This window comes from Ranitomeya imitator, chromosome 6 (assembly GCF_032444005.1).
Source record: "Ranitomeya imitator isolate aRanImi1 chromosome 6, aRanImi1.pri, whole genome shotgun sequence".
Classification (NCBI taxonomy): domain Eukaryota; kingdom Metazoa; phylum Chordata; class Amphibia; order Anura; family Dendrobatidae; genus Ranitomeya; species Ranitomeya imitator.
In genome coordinates, this window is record NC_091287.1 from 37,347,365 (window position 1) to 37,367,376 (window position 20,012).

The 20,012-nt window shown below is 43.2% G+C and overlaps 1 protein-coding gene across 7 annotated transcripts in view; it reads left to right on the forward strand.

Annotated features, from left to right (window-relative positions):
- Positions 1-20,012, forward strand: part of ADAM22 (ADAM metallopeptidase domain 22) — a 274,548-nt gene that overhangs the window by 144,670 nt on the left and 109,866 nt on the right. For 6 of the 7 annotated variants that reach the window (XM_069729469.1, XM_069729471.1, XM_069729473.1 and 3 more), the window contains exons 7-11: positions 4-73; positions 228-298; positions 3,720-3,794; positions 8,756-8,827; positions 10,500-10,666. In XM_069729469.1, coding sequence (XP_069585570.1) covers positions 4-73; positions 228-298; positions 3,720-3,794; positions 8,756-8,827; positions 10,500-10,666 — 455 coding nt within the window. The remainder of the gene's footprint in view (positions 1-3; positions 74-227; positions 299-3,719; positions 3,795-8,755; positions 8,828-10,499; positions 10,667-20,012) is intronic. The other variant, XM_069729470.1, reaches the window with a different exon arrangement.

The window sequence follows — 20,012 nt, forward strand, 5'->3', positions numbered from 1 at the left end:
CAGGAGGATTTTCAATTACATTCTGTTTACAAATCAAAAGTACTTGAATTTCCTCTCGACGAGCTGCCATCCGGTAAGTATTACAAAACTGGTCTTGTTTTCTGGTCATTATTTTTTCAACCAGCAGAATAGAATAGAAAATTTATGAAGTAGACGGGGGCATCAGGACACCATAGTGAATTGTGAGTATCATGGTTACATCTACATTCAATTTCCTCTGCTTCTAGAATTCTGGTCTCTGAACGAAACATCTGTAAAGTTGAGTCAGACATCAGGACCTCGGAGGAAAAAGAGAAATGTGAGTAAAATCATCAAAGGGGCAGTTTAACGTATAGAGAACCAGAAATATCCTATATATTAGGATATTTATATATATATGTTAGGGTTAATAAAGTGCGAAGAAAAAAAATAAGGGTGTTCCCAAAATGTTCAGCATTTATTTTCAGCCAGTTGAGAGGCGCTGTAATGTATACTGTAACTTGATTATTACCGGCACAAAAATGGTCTTCTCCTCTCCATTTGTTATACACTGGTGAAGGCAATCCTTAAACTATTTTAAAAATTAAACAGATAGGCATCTGGTTTCCATTAAAAAAAATTGTATTGTTTGGCATGTACAGCCTGCTCGTAACACAGTAAAATGCATAATCCCTTAGTTGCCATGATTATTGCTGACTGCAGCATCTTAGGGTATGTGCACACGTAGAAAGGAGCTCTGCGGATTTTTCAGCAGCGGATTTCAGAAATCCGCAGGTAAAAGGCACTGCCTTTTTTTACGTTTTTTATGCGGATTTTGTGCTGTTTTTACACCTGCGGATTCCTATTATGGAGCAGGTGTAAACCGCTTCGGAATCCGCACAAAGAATTGACATGCTGCGGAATGTAACCCACAGCATTTCCGCGCGTTTTTTTCCGCAGCATGGGCACTGCGGATTGCGTTTTCCATAGGTTTACATTGTACTGTAAACGCGTGGAAAGCTGCTGCGGCTCCGCAGCAAAATCCGCAACGTGTGCACATAGCCTAAAAGGTTAGACAGGGTGAAGGTTCTGTCTGACACCTCAGTGTCAGCCCCACCATGGAATGACCTCTAGGTCTGACATGTACAGAAGCCTATTACAATCTGCCTCTTTTTCACAATGACAGGCATGAAACACTGTTAGGCCTCCTTCACATGTCAGTGTCTCCGGTACGTGTGGTGACAGTTTTCACATGTACCAGAGACACTTACATATGTTGACCCAGTCTGTGCACATGTCAATGTGCTTCCACGGACTATGTGTTTGGGGGCAAAACACACTTACATGTCAGATATTTAACAGCAGCACGGGCCACAAAGCGTCCCCCACACGTGCACACTGATGACACGCAGTTGACATTTGTGTGTCATCAGTGTGACACGTACCAGTTCCTGGGAAGCAGCGGTACTGTTAGCGCTGCTCCCCAGCGCCGAGTGCTGAAGATCGCTCTCATCATACCTCCCCTGCTCGCTCTGCGATCAGTGTGGGCAAGGGAGAATGTTGAGAGTTATATTCAACTGATAACAGCGAGAACAGGCAGCGGCTGATGGGACTACTGCTCCCATCAGTCTACACCTGGTGCCGCTAATTACAGCAAGAGCAGGCGGCGGCTGAATGGACTACTGCTCCCATCAGCTTACACCTGTTGCCGCTAATTACAGCAAGAGCAGGCGGCGGCTGAATGGACTACTGCTCCCATCAGCTTACACCTGTTGCCGCTAATTACAGCAAGAGCAGGCGGCGGCTGAATGGACTACTGCTCCCATCAGCTTACACCTGTTGCCGCTAATTACAGCAAGAGCAGGCGGCGGCTGATGGGACTATTCATCAGCCGCCACCTGCGCTATAAATACATTTATAAAAAAATGGGTTCCCTTGTATTGTTGATAACCATCCAGGCAAAACTGACAGCTGCGTGTGCAACCTTCAGCTGTCCGCTTCAGCAAGGCTGGTTATCAAGAATAGAGGGGACCCCATGCTGTTTTTTTTTTTTTTTTAATTATTTAAATAAATAATTTAAAAAACCGGCATGGGATTCCCAACATTTTTGACAATGAGCCTCGCTAAAGCAGACAGCAGGGGGCTGGTATTCTCAGGCTTGTAAGGGGCCATGGATATTAACCCCTCAGCCTAAAAATAGCAATCCGCAGCCGCCTAGAAAAGGCACATCTATTAGAATTGCCAATTCTTGCATTTTGCCCGGCTCTTCCCTCTTGCCCTGTGGCGGTGGCAAGTAGGGTTCATATTTGTGGGGTTGATGTCACCTTTCTATTGTCTGGTGACGTCAAGCCCACGGGTTAGTAATGGAGAGGCTGCTGCGGCCTGCTATTTTTAGGCTGGGGGACAATATCCATAGCCCCTTACCAGCCTGAGTATACCAGCCCCCAGTTGTCTTCTTTAGCAAGGCTGGATGTCAAAAATATAGGAGAACGCACACTGTTTTTTTTTTTAATTTATTTAGAGCTTAGGCGCCGACTGATGAATACTCCCATCAGCTGCCACCTGCTATCGCTGTTATCAGTTGAATACAACTCTCAACATTCTCCCCTGCTAGTGCTGGTCACAGCACAAGCAGGGGAGAATGATGCAAGCTGTCTTCAGTACCCAGTGCTGGCAAACAGCACAAACAGTACCGCTGTCTCCCAGACACCGGTACGTGTGGCACACAGGTAGGACACGTATGCCACAAGTATTACACAAAAGTACACGGACACTAATATCTTCGGTATTGTTTTTTCACTGTACCGGAAATATATGGACGTGTGAAAGAGCCTTTATATAGAAGTATCATATTGTATTGTCTGAGTGATCAGAAGGTTAGATGTTTAAGTCATCCAGTGCAATCAGACACGTCCCAAAAAGTAGTCAAAAAGTATTCATTTTGGTTTGTGTTTTTTAAAGAAAACAAAAAAAAGAAAATTTATGTTAAAAAAGTTTTTTTTTTCCTAAAAAAAAAAAACTTTGCAAAAACTTAAAAACATACATAATTGGTATCACAGCATCTGTAATGGCATGCAAAATAAAATGATGACATTATTTATCACACATGCAATAAAAAAAAAATCCAGATCTGCTGGTTTTGTTCATTCCATCTACAAAGAAAGCAATAAAAAACGTGCAAAAAACTGTACAGCAAAATAGCACTAATAAAAAGTAATAGCAGATCCACAAAAAGTCACAGAGCTCTGAAGATGGAAACGTGCAAATGCTGCTGGTCTTGTGTTTCTAGTGTGCAAAAGTACTGTATATATACACAAAAACATACATTTGGTATTGTTGCAATTGCAATAACCTGCAAAATATAATTATCATGTAATTTGCAGTACATTGTACTGTGAACGCAGGGGAAAAAAACCTAAAAAAACAGTTGTTTTTTTTTTCTCACTCTGCAACCCATTTTTGCTATCTCAAAAAGATTAATGTCAGCTATATAATGATGTGTTCTAAAATGGTGACATTTAAAAATACTTATTGTCTGGCAAAAAGACAAGCTCTCAAATTACTGTCAATGGAAAAATAAGGTTATGGCTTATGAAATGCGTTTATCAGGAACCGAACTCAGTTCCAGAGATAAAAAAAAAGAGAAAGAATATTCAGGTTTTCAAAATCCCATAAAGATGAAAGTACCGTAAGTATGAAAATGACTGAGGTTGTACAAAAATGTATTGCAAGCTTTTATTGTTTCCTCCTTTAATTTCCAGGTTCAGTGGATATTAAATAATGTACAGGACGAGGCGAAATATGTGGAACTAATGATCGTTAATGATCACCTAATGGTATGATAATCACAGCATCTATCTATCTATCTATTATCTATCTATCTATCTATCTATCTATCTATCTATCTATTATCTATGTATCTATCTATCTATCTATCTATCTATTTATCTATCTATCTATCTATCTATCTATCTATCTATCTATCTATTATCTATCTATCTATCTATCTATTATCTATCTATCTATTATCTATGTATCTATCTATCTATCTATCTATCTATCTATCTATCTATCTATCTATTATCTATGTATCTATCTATCTATCTATCTATCTATTTATCTATCTATCTATCTATCTATCTATCTATTATCTATCTATCTATCTATCTATTATCTATCTATCTATTATCTATGTATCTATCTATCTATCTATCTATCTATCTATCTATCTATTTATCTATCTATCTATCTATCTATCTATCTATCTATCTATCTATTATCTATCTATCTATCTATCTATCTATCTATCTATCTATTTATCTATCTATCTATCTATCTATTATGTATTATATATCTATTATTTATGTGTATATCTACTATATAATTGTCTAAGGGTCACTTAGTCGCGGCCTCTGTCTGTCATGGAAATCCAAGTCGCTGATTGGTCGTGGCAAAACGCCCACAACCATTGCCACGACCTATCAGCGGCGGCAAAATGGCCGCTCCTTCATCCCCGCAGTCAGTGCCCGCTCCGTACTCCCCTCCAGTCAGCCCTCACACAGGGTTAATGGCAGCGTTAATGGTCCGCGTTATGCCGCGGTGTAACGCACTCCATTAACGCAGCTATTAACCCTGTGTGACCAAGTTCTTACTATTGAGGCTGCATATGCAGCCTCAATAGTAAAATGATCTAATGTTAAAAATAATAATAATAAAAAAACGGTTATTCTCACCTTCCGACGTGGCGCGGTGTCCTCGGCAGTGCAAGCGGCAGGTTCCGGTGCCAAGGACGCTATACGAGAAGGACCTTCCATGATGTCACGGTCATGTGACCGCGACGTCATCACAGGTCCTGCGCTCATACCAACCCTGGAACTGGAAGCTGCCGCGTTCACCGCACACAGGCGCCAGGACTACAAGGGGTCTTCGGAAGGGGAGTATATGTTTATTTTTTATTTTAAGTCTTTTTTAACCACGCATATAGTGCCCACATTGCTATAGACTACGTGGGCTGTGTTACATACTGCGTGGGCTGCGTTATATACTACATGGCTGCTATGTACTACGTGGGCAGTGTTATATACTATGTGGGCAATGTTATATACTGCGTGGGCTGCGTTATATACTACATGGCTGCTATGTACTACGTGGGCAGTGTTATATACTATGTGGGCATTGTTATATACTGCGTGGTCTGCATTATATACTACATGGCTGCTATGTACTACGTGGGCAGTGTTATATACTATGTGGGCAATGTTATATACTGCGTGGGCTGCGTTATATACTACATGGCTGCTATGTACTACGTGGGCAGTGTTATATACTATGTGGGCAATGTTATATACTGCGTGGGCTGCGTTATATACTACATGGCTGCTATGTACTACGTGGGCAGTGTTATATACTATGTGGGCAATGTTATATACTGTGTGGGCTGCGTTATATACTACATGGCTGCTATATATTATGTGGGCAGTGTTATATACTATGTGGGCAATGTTATATACTGCGTGGGCTGTGTCATATATACTACATGGCTGCTATATATTATGTGATTACGACCCCCTGGAAGAAGCCACGTTGCGAAACGCGCGTCGGGGTTATCCTGTCCCACGGCAAATCCTCTTACCAGCAGGTATGCATACAGCGCAGATACTTGACTTATGATCCTTTTGATATGGCTCCTATATGGATTTATATGGCCTCCTGCGTTATTTGCACTATGCACTGACACTTTATCCTGGACCTATATGGTCACTTGATAGCTGGCATAGTCCCATACATCTTGGCTACATTAGCACCACATATAGGTATAACTACGTGGCCCCATATCTAGTACATTACAGTAGTCTTAAATAGGCACATCTACTCCTATTTGTCACCCACAGACACCTGTGAGTCTTTTACCATATACATGGTCTGTTAGGATTTATTCCACTGGTTTTGGTTGTACTTTATCTGTGGTCTTTCATTTTTGTAATCCAGAGCCTGCTGGTGCATATGCATTTAGTGATCAACTCCTTTATATTTATTTATATTTTATGGATTGCCTTGGGTCCATTTTGCCGTGTTTCCCCTTGTTCTGTATACATTTACATATAAATTGCATTTTTGTCTTTTAATCATACTTAATAAAATCTCTTATATTTTATTTTTGGTTTGTTACTTCTCTTCTTGTTTGGATATATGCTCTTTTTGGAGGTACGCCTCATATATTGTTTGGTCTACTACTTTGGGTATATATATTATGTGGGCAGTGTTATATACTATGTGGGCAATGTTATATACTGCGTGGGCTGCGTTATATATTACATGGCTGCTATATACTACGTGGGAGGTGTTATATACTGTGTGGGCTGCGTTATATACTGCGTGGACTGCTATATACTACGTGGGCAGTGTTATAAACTACGTGGGCAATGTTATATACTGTGTGGGCTGCGTTATATACTGCGTGGACTGCTATATACTACGTGGGCAGTGTTATAAACTGTGTGGGCTGCGTTATATACTGCATGGCTGCTATATACTACGTGGCCAGTGTTATATACTATGTGGGCTGTGTTATATACTGTGTGGGCTGTGTTATATACTGTTTGGGCTGCGTTATATACTGCGTGGACTGCTATATACTACGTGGGCAGTGTTATAAACTACGTGGGCAGTGTTATATACTGTGTGGGCTGCGTTATATACTGCATGGCTGCTATATACTACGTGGGCTGTGTTATATACTGCGTGGGCTGTGTCATATACTGTTTGGGCTGCGTTATATACTGTGTGGACTGCTATATACTACGTGGGCAGTGTTATAAACTACGTGGGCAGTGTTATATACTGTGTGGGCTGCGTTATATACTGCATGGCTGCCATATACTACGTGGCCAGTGTTATATACTATGTGGGCAGTGTTATATACTGTTTGGGCTGTGTTATATACTGCGTGGCCATTGTTATATACTGCGTGGCCTGTATTAACGCATCGGGTATTCAAGAATATGTCGTGGCCTGTGCTATATACTATGTGGCTGCTATATACATACATATTCTAGAATATGGCTGAATCGGGCCACCATCTAGTTATCTATAATCTATCTATCTGTCTACAGGTCCTTCTCAAAAAATTAGCATATAGTGTTAAATTTCATTATTTACCATAATGTAATGATTACAATTAAACTTTCATATATTATAGATTCATTATCCACCAACTGAAATTTGTCAGGTCTTTTATTGTTTTAATACTGATGATTTTGGCATACAACTCCTGATAACCCAAAAAACCTGTCTCAATAAATTAGCATATCAAGAAAAGGTTCTCTAAACGACCTATTACCCTAATCTTCTGAATCAACTAATTAACTCTAAACACATGCAAAAGATACCTGAGGCTTTTATAAACTCCCTGCCTGGTTCATTACTCAAAACCCCCATCATGGGTAAGACTAGCGACCTGACAGATGTCAAGAAGGCCATCATTGACACCCTCAAGCAAGAGGGTAAGACCCAGAAAGAAATTTCTCAACAAATAGGCTGTTCCCAGAGTGCTGTATCAAGGCACCTCAATGGTAAGTCTGTTGGAAGGAAACAATGTGGCAGAAAACGCTGTACAACGAGAAGAGGAGACCGGACCCTGAGGAAGATTGTGGAGAAGGACCGATTCCAGACCTTGGGGAACCTGAGGAAGCAGTGGACTGAGTCTGGTGTGGAAACATCCAGAGCCACCGTGCACAGGCGTGTGCAGGAAATGGGCTACAGGTGCCGCATTCCCCAGGTAAAGCCACTTTTGAACCATAAACAGCGGCAGAGGCGCCTGACCTGGGCTACAGAGAAGCAGCACTGGACTGTTGCTAAGTGGTCCCAAGTACTTTTTTCTGATGAAAGCAAATTTTGCATGTCATTCGGAAATCAAGGTGCCAGAGTCTGGAGGAAGACTGGGGAGAAGGAAATGCCAAAATGCCTGAAGTCCAGTGTCAAGTACCCACAGTCAGTGATGGTGTGGGGTGCCATGTCAGCTGCTGGTGTTGGTCCACTGTGTTTCATCAAGGGCAGGGTCAATGCAGCTAGCTATCAGGAGATTTTGGAGCACTTCATGCTTCCATCGGCTGAAATGCTTTATGGAGATGAAGATTTCATTTTTCAGCACGACCTGGCACCTGCTCACAGTGCCAAAACCACTGGTAAATGGTTTACTGACCATGGTATTACTGTGCTCAATTGGCCTGCCAACTCTCCTGACCTGAACCCCATAGAGAATCTGTGGGATATTGTGAAGAGAAAGTTGAGAGACGCAAGACCCAACACTCTGGATGAGCTTAAGGCCGCTATTGAAGCATCCTGGGCCTCCATAACATCTCAGCAGTGTCACAGGCTGATTGCCTCCATGCCACGCCGCATTGAAGCAGTCATTTCTGCCAAAGGATTCCCGACCAAGTATTGAGTGCATAACTGAACATTATTATTTGATGGTTTTTTTGTTTGTTATTAAAAAACACTTTTATTTGATTGGATGGGTGAAATATGCTAATTTATTGAGACAGGTTTTTTGGGTTATCAGGAGTTGTATGCCAAAATCATCAGTATTAAAACAATAAAAGACCTGACAAATTTCAGTTGGTGGATAATGAATCTATAATATATGAAAGTTTAATTGTAATCATTACATTATGGTAAATAATGAAATTTAACACTATATGCTAATTTTTTGAGAAGGACCTGTATATCAAATCTATCTATCTGTGTATCCATATTTTCATATATTTAACATTTACTATTTCATTTCCTTTTCTTACAGTATAAGAAGCATCGGTTATCTGTCGGACAAACAAACAGCTACGCTAAATCCGTGGTGAACATGGCCGATTTAGTGAGTATAATTAGATATGACTATACTTATAATAATAATTCAGACAGTTTAGGGACTAATGCTATAAAGATCTCAGAAGCGAAAAAGGGGCAGAATTCAGGTAACATGCTGCTGTTCTCACAGAAGTGTCATTTATTTTATTATCACACTGCAAATTACTTTAATTCACAATGGCCTTACAATATAAAGTTTCTAATAATGCTATAAAGGAAAAGGAAAAAACTAAACTCCATAATTGCTGCACCCCTTAAAAAATGCAATAACAAGCAATCAAAAATCCATAGTGCATAGCAGTGATGCAGATTCTAAGATGCTTATTTATATATGTCAAATCAGATTATATACCGTACTTCAGTAAAATGCGGTATTGGGGTAATTTTCTAATAATTTTAACCCCTTAGTGACCGAGCCAAATTTTTGAAATCTGACCAGTGTCACTTTATGTGGTAATAACTCTGCAACGCTTCAACAAATCCCAGTGATTTTGAGATTGTTTTTTCGTGACACATTATACTTTATGATAATGGTAAATTTTGTTCAACATTTTTTGTGTTTATTTATAAAAAATATCAAAAATTTGAGAAAAATGTTAAAAAATTAGCAATTTTCTAAATTTGAATGATTATCCCTTTAATCCAGATAGTCATACAACAGCAAACCATTAATAAATAACATTTCCCACATGTCTGCTTTACATCAGCGCCATTTGTAAAATGTTATTTTATTTTGTTAGCATTTTAGGAGGTTTAAAAATGTAGCAGCAATTTTTCATTTTTTCAAAGAAATTTACAAAATTTATTTTTTTAGGGACTTATCCATGTTTGAAGTGACTTTAGGGGTCCCATATATTGGGAAACCCACAAACGTGATACCATTTTAAAAACAGCACCCCTAAACATATTGAAAACTGCTGTCAGGTAGTTTATTAACCCTTCAGGTGCTTTACAGGAATTAATGCAAAGTGGTATGACAGAAATGAAAATGTGTATTTTTACCACCTAAATGTTGCTAACTTCTAAACAGATTACTACAGCCGTCAGACTCTAAGGCCGCTATTTGGTCATGAATTGCCATGGCAAACATCAGGACAACAAAATCATGATCTGAGGGCACCAATTGTGACAAAGAAGAAGCCCCCACACTCCGTTAACCATTTATAATGATGTAGTCACTATTGACAGCAGCATCTAAGGGGTTAAACAGATTTAGATGGTGCAAATACTGATCGTGGCTGATACAGCAAGTTGTCAGCTATAGTGTACAACTGACAGATTCTGGATTGTCATCTGTATGGGGAGGCTATTCTCTTATATCTCAGGTCAGTTAAAAGACGTATTGGCGGTCATTAAGGGGTTAAAATTCACATTTAGGACCAACTTTACTCCATGAAAAGGCGCAAAATCAATGATGAGTCTGCCCCTTTGGTCATGTGGGTTTTTGTGACCGAGGACTGATGTTTTTTTTTCATTACCCCAGTAGAAGATGAGGCTGCTCCAGGTTACGGCTTCGGCTCCGGGACCCTCAGACCCCGATTTGTTTATCTGCTTTGGGGACCTTGTCGTTCCAGTTTTCATTTCCGACACATTGATAAGTCTGTGTACTGTTTGCCGCAGTGTGAGCCATCCCTGACAAGCTACTTTCTTTCTTTCCTTGTCTTCCATTCATGCATTAGATATATAAGGAACAGCTAAACACGAGAATAGTTCTTGTCGCTATGGAAACTTGGGCGAACGACAATAAATTCAGCATTTATGAAAATCCTCTGAAGACTCTGAAAGAATTTATGAAATACAGGAGGGATTTTATAAAAGACAAGAGTGACGTGGTCCACCTATTCTCGTACGTAATTTTTTAATTGGTGGAAATTGTCTGCAATTGTCATCAGAAAATTGGTTTAAATATATTACTAAAAACAATCTTGCCATTTTCACACCAGCCACTATGTCCATTACTACATAGTTTTCTGTGTAGAAAACTTTTTAGTAGTGGGAATGAGACTGTAATAAGAGACAGGATTACAATGACCTATAACACCTCTATATACAGTTCATACAGCGAGGTGTCACAGCTCACCTCTTACTCCTCCTGTACAGTACAATGACTGATAACACCTCTACATACAGTACAGGACCCACCATTCACAATAGGTGATGTCACAGTTCACCTCCTCCTCCTTTACAATGACTGATAACACCTCTATATACAGTAGATAACACAGGATCCACCATTCACAATAGATGATGTCACAGCTCACCTCCTCCTCCTGTACAATGACTGATGACACCTCTATATACAGTAGATAACACAGGATCCACCATTCACAATAGGGGATGTCACAGCTCACCTCCTCCTCCTGTACAATGACTGATACCACTTCTATATACAGCAGATAACACAGGATCCACCATTTACAATAGGTGATGTCACAGCTCACCTCCTCCTTCTGTATAATGACTGATAACACCTCTATATACAGTAGATAACACAGGATCCACCATTCATAATAGGTGATGTCACAGCTCACCTCCTCCTGTACAATGACTGATAACACCTCTATATACAGTATATAACACAGGATCCACCATTCACAATAGCAGGTGTCACAGCTCACCCCCTCCTCCTGTACAATGACTGATAACACCTCTATATACAGTAGATAACCCAGGATCCACCATTCACAATAGCTGGTGTCACAGCTCACCTCCTCCTCCTGTACAATGACTGATGACACCTCTATATACAATAGATAACACAGGATCCACCATTCACAATAGGTGATGTCACAGCTCACCTCCTCCTCCTGTACAATGACTGATACCACTTCTATATACAGCAGATAACATAGGATCCACCATTCACAATAGGTGATGTCACAGCTCACCTCCTCCTTCTGTATAATGACTGATAACACCTCTATATACAGTAGATAACACAGGATCCACCATTCACAATAGGTGATGTCACAGCTCACCTCCTCCTGTGCAATGACTGATAACACCTCTATATACAGTAGATAACACAGGATCCACCTAACCTTTCCACGGTCTTCATCCCAACCCTAACACACCTCTTCAACCTCTCACTCACAACAGGTGTCTTTCCCTCATCCTTCAAGCATGCCAAGATCACACCCATCCTCAAAAAGCCCTCCCTCGACCCATCCTCTGTGTCTAGCTATCGCCCAATATCTCTTCTCCCTTATGCCTCCAAATTGCTGGAGCAACATGTCCATCTTGAACTGTCCTCCCACTTCTCCTCCTGCTCCCTCTTTGATCGGTTACAATCAGGCTTCCGTTCCCATCACTCAACTGAAACTGCCCTAACTAAAGTCACCAATGACCTACTAACTGCCAGGAGCAAGCGACACTACTCTGTCCTCCTTCTCCTGGACTTGTCTTCTGCCTTTGACACTGTAGACCACTCCCTTTTGCTACAAATCCTCTCATCCCTTGGCATCACAGACTTGGCCCTTTCCTGGATCTCGTCATATCTGACAGACCGAACATTCAGTGTCTCCCTCCCCCACACCACCTCCTCACTTCGCCCCTTGTCAGTCGGTGTTCCTCAAGGCTCTGTTCTAGGACCCCTACTCTTCTCCATCTACACTTTCGGCCTGGGACAGCTCATAGAATCCCACGGTATGCAGTACCATCTCTACGCTGACGACACGCAGATCTACCTCTCCGGACCTGACCTCTCCTCCTTGCTTACCAAAATCCCGCACTGTCTGTCTGCCATTTCAGCCTTCTTTTCTGCTCGCTTTCTACAACTGAACATGGACAAAACAGAATTCATCATCTTTCCCCCATCTCACTCTACCCCTCCACCAGACCTATCCATCAATGTCAATGGCTGCTCACTATCCCCAGTCCCACACGCCCGGTGCCTCGGGGTGATCCTCGACTCTGCCCTCTCTTTCAAGCCACATATCCAAGCCCTTGCCTCCTCCTGTCGTCTCAAACTCAAAAATATTTCCCGGATCCGTGCTTTCCTTGACCGCAACACTGCAAAAACGCTAGTGCATGCCCTTATCATCTCCCGCCTCGACTACTGTAACCTCCTACTCTCTGGACTCCCCTCTAGCACTCTGGCACCACTCCAATCCATCCTACACTCTGCTGCCCGACTAATCCACCTGTCCCCCCGCTATTCCCCAGCCTCTCCCCTGTGTCAAGCCCTTCACTGGCTTCCTATCGCCCAGAGACTCCAGTTCAAAACCCTCACACTGACATACAAAGCCATCCACAACCTGTCTCCTCCATACATCTGTGACATGGTCTCCCGGTACCTACCTACACGCGACCTCCGATCCTCCCAAGACCTCCTTCTCTACTCCCCTCTCATCTCTTCTTCCCATAACCGCATCCAAGACTTCTCCCGTGCTTCCCCCATACTCTGGAACTCTCTACCCCAACACATCAGACTCTCGCCTAACATAGAAACCTTCAAAAAGAACCTGAAGACCCACCTCTTCCGACAAGCCTACAGCCTGCAGTGATCCTCAACCTACTGAACAGCCGCGCAACCTGCCCTACCCTCTCCTAGTGTATCCTCACCCACCCCCTGCAGACTGTGAGCCCTCGCGGGCAGGGTCCTCCCTCCTTATGTACTCGTGTGCCTTGTTATCTGCTCATGTTTAATGTATTTGTCTATATTTGCCCCGTATTCACATGTAAAGCGCCATGGAATAAATGGCGCTATAAAAATGTATAATAATAATAAAATAATAATAATAACACCTCTATATACAGTAGATGACACAGGATCCACCATTCACAATAGCTGGTGTCACAGCCCACATTCTATTCGCTGCACAATAACTCTCACTCTGTAGAAATTACAAGTCTGATACAGTCTCTTGCTGCCTGTGTTCTGTCCTCACTAGCTGAGGCAGGCTCATACGTAGCTATACAGTCAGCTAAACCGCTATACCGGGGTCCAATAAGGAGACTGTGGTTGAGTCTGTGCTTTATTAAACGTAGTGGTATATTGATGCGGTGAAACTGTGAACAATGATATAAATAGAATCAGTGCATGGTATAGAACAGATACATACTACACATGAGGTACATTATGCATAACATTTACGAAGCTAGTAACTGAACTGGGAGTACAACTGGCTAGGCTAGGCTAATATGGAGCAGAAATATCTATAGGAAGCATAAAGACATACCGGCAATGCAATCGCAAGGGGGATGAAGTGAAGCGTCTTTCCTTGAAGGCAGACTGAGGAAAGTGAAAGGAAAAAATGGAGGGAAATGGAGGCTGAGCTACCATAATGCATTGCAAAGGAGGAGGAGAATCAGACATGGATAATACAAAAACAAGATTGAACTGTCAACATAACTCTGGCCGCTAGAGGGAGCCAAAGCATCACAGATGAATAAAGGCATGAATATATCAATACTGTATACTGAGGAAACTGCAATTATGCAAGCAAATAATCAGGGCAACAATATTAGATGGCGGAGACAGAACACTCCCCGTCTGGCATCAACGGATGTCACAACTCCTTTCTTCCGAAGGCAACAATAGGACCAGTTCAGATACCGGTCTGGAAAATGTCTTGGGTTCATTCCCTTTGGTCATCCTTAGCTCAACTTTGCGGACGTTGCCGTCCTTGCTCGGGAACGTTGCGGTAACTAGACCAAGTGGCCACTGGTTCCGGTGAATCTGACAGTCTTTCACAAGAACAAGGTCACCTATGTTCAGATTAGGTTTAGTAGATTGCCACTTCGTCCGTGGCTGCAGGGTAGACAAATATTGTTTGCGCCACCTGTCCCAGAAAGTATTTGCAAGACTTTGTACCTGTCTCCATTGGCGCTTGTAGAGGTCCTTCGCGTCGAATCCTCCTGGAGGGGCACTGGACAGTCCTGTTTTCTGGGTAAGTAAAGTAGCTGGAGTCAATAACAAAGGCTCCTCAGGGTCGTTAGGAACTGGAACCAGGGGTCTTGCATTGATTATAGCTGCAGCTTCAGCCATGAAGGTGATTAGGCTTTCGTGGGTAAGCCTCGCTGCTCCTTTACATTTTTCCATGTCACGAGTTCTGGTGGTCCTGAATGAGCGAGCTATATGAGTCAGGCAGGTAATGGCTCGAGTAAGTGACTTACAACTTGAGAATCTGTCGAACCTGCAAGATCCAAGCTGGATAACAGAGGTCATTGTATGTAGTGTAGACACCTGAGGGCGGATTTCAGCATCTGAGTCCTCTCCTACAAGTTCGAAGGTGTCTGGAAAACATTCCTCAATGTACAATAGTTTTGGTCCAGAGAGCCACGTTGTGCTTCCTAGTCGACTTGCGTCAACTGCTCTAGTTGCATGATCTGCGGGATTCTGGTCTGTGGGTATGTAATGCCACTGCTGTGGGTGAACTGATCTTCTGATTCGTAGCACTCTGTTATTGACATAAACGTAGAATCGCCTGGTTTCGTTGTGGATATATCCCAGGACTACTTTGCTGTATGAGTAGAACTTGGCTTGTGTCAGGTCGATATCCATTTCGGATGCGATGAACTCCGCTAACTCAACGGCTAAGACTGCGGCACAAAGCTCTAACCTGGGTATAGTGTGCTCTGGTTGTGGTGCGAGTTTTGCCTTTCCCATGACGAAACCAATTTGGCACTGACATTTGGAGTCTACAGTTTTGAGGTAGGCAACAGCGGCAATTGCTTTGACAGAAGCATCTGCAAATACGTACAGTCTTTGGCTCTGTATCTCAGTAGATGGCACAGGGGTGTATGGTCTTGGCATATGCAAGTTGGAGAGTGCCGCTAACGAGTTCTTCCACTCTTCCCACTGGATCCTCTTATCAGGTGGCAGAGGTGCATCCCAGTCAGATGTTTCCCTAGTTAAGTCTCTTAGTAGGGCCTTGCCTTGTATAGTAACAGGAGCTGCGAAACCCAAGGGGTCGTACAGACTGTTGATGGTAGACAGGACGCCTCTACGTGTGAAAGGCCTTTCTTCCTGGCTGACCTGAAAGGTGAAAGTGTCTGATTGTAGATTCCAGAGAAGCCCGAGGCTGCGTTGCATTGGTGCGGGGTCTGACCCCAGGTCCAGGTCTCTGAGACCATTACATAGGTCCTGAGAAGGGAACGCTTCCATGAGTTCTTGGCTGTTTGAGGCTATTTTATGAAGCCTAAGGTTCGAGCAGGCAAGCATGTCCTGAGCTCTCCTGAGAAGACTGATGGCAGTCTCATTTGAAGGCATGGCTTTTAGACAGTCGTCGACATAAAAGTCCTTTTCTATGAATTGCCTGACATCTGCTCCGTATTCTGGTTCTCCTTCCTGAGCTGACCTTTTGAGTCCGCAAATGGCGACTGCAGGTGAAGGACTGTTGCCAAAGATGTGCACTCTCATGCGATACTCTGTGACTTCTTTAGTAGGATCATTGTCTCTGTACCAGAAGAATCTTAGGAAGTTCCTGTCTCTCTCTCTCACAAGGAAACAATGGAACATTTGCTGGATGTCAGCGATGAAGGCAATGGAATCCTTACGGAAGCGCATAAGTACACCCAGTAGTTTGTTATTGAGGTCTGGTCCTGTCAGCAGAACGTCATTCAGGGAGACATCATTAAATTTAGCACTGGAATCAAACACGACTCTGATCTGGCCTGGTTTCTTAGGGTGGTATACTCCGAACATGGGTAGGAACCAGCATTCTTCAGAGTCTTTGAGAGTGGGAGCTAGTTCTGCGTGACGGTTTTCAAAAATCTTTGACATGAAGGAGAAAAAGTGATCTTTCATCTCTGGTTTCTTTTGCAGATTACGAATGAGAGAGGAGAAACGTTGTAATGCCTGATTTCTGTTGTTCGGTAGACGTGGTCTGTGGGTTTTGAAGGGAAGAGGTGCGACCCAGCTGTTGGTCTCATCTTTAACGAGTCCCTTGTCCATTACCTCTAAGAACAACTTGTCCTCTACCGACATTGCCACTTGGTTGTCCTGCTTAGTTCTCTGGAAGACTGTGCCCCCTAACTGATCCTCATACCTTCCCGACACTATACTGCTGTCGTGAGTAAAGTCTATTAAATGATCAGGTAGTTGGATGCTGTGTGGCAGTTCCCTGACATGGAACTCATTGTTACAAGGTTGAAACAGAGATGGACGTCCTTTCTCCAATGTATTTGTCAGCATGCTTGTCACAGAAGATGGGGCGTGCATGCGTCCCAAGCATACGTTGCCAATTATGACCCATCCTAGGTCTAGCCTTTGGGCATAGGGAGCATTGTGGAGTCCGTTGATATGACGTCTCACTTTATGAACCTGTAGGATATCTCTCCCCAACAGCAGAATTATCTGGGCCTGATGGTCGAGTTCCGGTATGAGGTGTGCTATTTGTTTTAAGTGAGCGTGATGAATTGCTACATCTGGCGTAGGGATTTCAGATCTGTTGTCTGGGATCTGGTTACATTCGATGATCGTAGGTAGTGGTAGGCAGAATTGTCCGTCTAAAGACTCGATCTGGTAGTCAGTAGCTTTCCTGCCTGCTGTTGTCACAGTACCTGCACACGTCTTTAAGGAGTAGGGAGTGCTTGGCCCTTTGATGTTGAATAGGTCAAAGAACATTGATCTAGCCAAGGATCGATTACTTTGGTCATCTAAGATAGCATACAGTCTTACAGCTTGGTCTCTATGGCCCTTCGGGTATACTTTGACGAGGCATATTTTTGAACAGGACCTACTGTCTATTGTCCCTTTGCAGACCTCGGTGCATTGTGAAGTGATCTCTGGCGTAGCTGTATCAGTGTTCCTTTCCTCCCCGCCATGCTTACTGTCAGCTGGCGTGTTTTGTGTACTCCATGGAGCTGGGCCAGGGTGTAGAGCGGTGTTATGATCTGTGGTGCCACATTCTGTGCATTTTACACTGACCTTGCAATCCTTGGCGAGATGAGCTGTGGACGAGCAGCACTTGTAGCAGATACCGTTTTCTTTCAGGAAGCTTCTGCGATCTGGCATAGATTTTCCTCTGAAGGCTCTGCATTTCAGGAGAGGATGAGGCTTCTGATGAAGTGGGCACTGCTTGTCAGGGTCCTGCACCTTTGTCTCTGATTGGGAGCAGCCAGCAGACCTGTAATTAGAACCTGGAGAAGAAACATAAGTCTTGTGTACTTCCACAGATGTTCTGCGTGGATTTGCAGGTGGTGACGGTGTGGCATATGGTATTGCAAAGTCAAAGCTGGGATCGTTTCTAATTCTTGCTTGTTGGTGTATGAAGTCAACAAAAACGGAGAAGGGAGGGAATGGAACGCTGTGTTTGTATTTGTACGTGGAACCATGTGTGAGCCACCTCTCCTGTAGATTGTAGGGCAACTTCTGGACTATAGGGTTAACACCTCTGGCTGTGTTGAGAAATGCAAGTCCCTGTAGGTCGTCCTCGTATTTGGCAACTTGGACTTCCTTTAGCAAGTCGCTTAGCTCTCTAAGTTTCTGGAGACCTTTGTTAGATATTTTAGGAAAGTCATCGATTCTTTTGAACAAGGCTCTTTCTATTACTTCTGCTGAGCCGTAACACTCATCCAGCCTTTTCCAGATCTCTTTGAGGCCAGTCTCAGGGCGGTTTATATTAATGTCTCTGATCCTTACTGCATGTTTGACTGACTCTTCTCCCAGGTATTTGACTAACAGGTCTATCTCTTCCCTGTGTTGTAGCCCCAAGTCTCTAATGACATTTTGTAAGGAAGCTTTCCAAGCTCTGTAACCTTCAGCTCGGTCAGTGAATTTCATGAGTCCCTTGGCAACCAGTTCACGTCGTGTGAAGAACTTGGCAAATTCTGTCGTGAACCGGTTGTCAGCAGAGTATACTGGTGATGGGTCGCCCTGATAGTGATGTGAGGTGCGTTCGTACCTGTTAGTGTCCTCATGGTGGCGCCAGCCGGTATCGTATTGCTTCGGCCTGATGTACGGTGCGTCAGCAGGGTGATCCACGTTGGTTACCTGATGAGGGGCAAGGTAGCCATTAGCAGAGTTGTTTTGCCTCACATTTTCGAGTTTGTTTCTGTCCTGAGCCTCATGACGACTCTCGCTCACTTCGCTGGAGGTGTCGTATTCTGGTTTTGGTACTGGTTCAGGGTTATAGTTTGGATCAGGAAGGTCATTAATATACTGAGATGTGCGTTGTGGTGAGTCTTGCAGTGGAAACTCCAGACTCGACGTACTGCTTTGGCTATGCAGCTTGGGATTTTGCGCGGCTTCTAGCGATTCTGCTTCGGCGAGGGCTGCGGCAGCTTCCCTTTTTGCTGCTAGGCTTTCTAAGGCGGCATCCACACGTGCCTTCTCTAACTGCAACCTTCTCTTTTGATCGGCTCTAAGCGCGACCTTCTCTCTTGATCGGCTCTCTCTTCATCTATGCGTGCTTTTTCTAATTTAAGTTGCATCTCTTGGTCAGCAAAGCTCGCTCATATTTTGGCAGCTTCAGCATTTGCGCGGGCAATGGCGACAGCGCTGCTGATGGATGTTGTCTTTGAGGAGACGGAAGTAACAGATCTTGTCCTATGCGATTTGTGAGACATGGTGTCTTGGGAAAGTGCTTGGCTGTGCAGAGATTGCTGTAGCTGTATTTAGTCTCTAAGTAGCCGGTGACTTGAATCCCACTAGTTGGTTGGCTGCCGTTTCACTGTTCTGTCCTCACTAGCTGAGGCTGGCTCATACGTAGCTATACAGTCAGCTAAACCGCTATACCGGGGTCCAATAAGGAGACTGTGGTTGAGTCTGTGCTTTATTAAACGTAGTGGTATATTGATGCGGTGAAACTGTGAACAATGATATCAATAGAATCAGTGCATGGTATAGAACAGATACATACTACACATGAGGTACATTATGCATAACATTTAGGAAGCTAGTAACTGAACTGGGAGTACAACTGGCTAGGCTAGGCTAATATGGAGCAGAAATATCTATAGGAAGCATAAAGACATACCGGCAATGCAATCGCAAGGGGGATGAAGTGAAGCGTCTTTCCTTGAAGGCAGACTGAGGAAAGTGAAAGGAAAAATGGAGGGAAATGGAGGCTGAGCTACCATAATGCATTGCAAAGGAGGAGGAGAATCAGACATGGATAATACAAAAACAAGATTGAACTGCCAACATAACTCTGGCCGCTAGAGGGAGCCAAAGCATCACAGATGAATAAAGGCATGAATATATCAATACTGTATACTGAGGAAACTGCAATTATGCAAGCAAATAA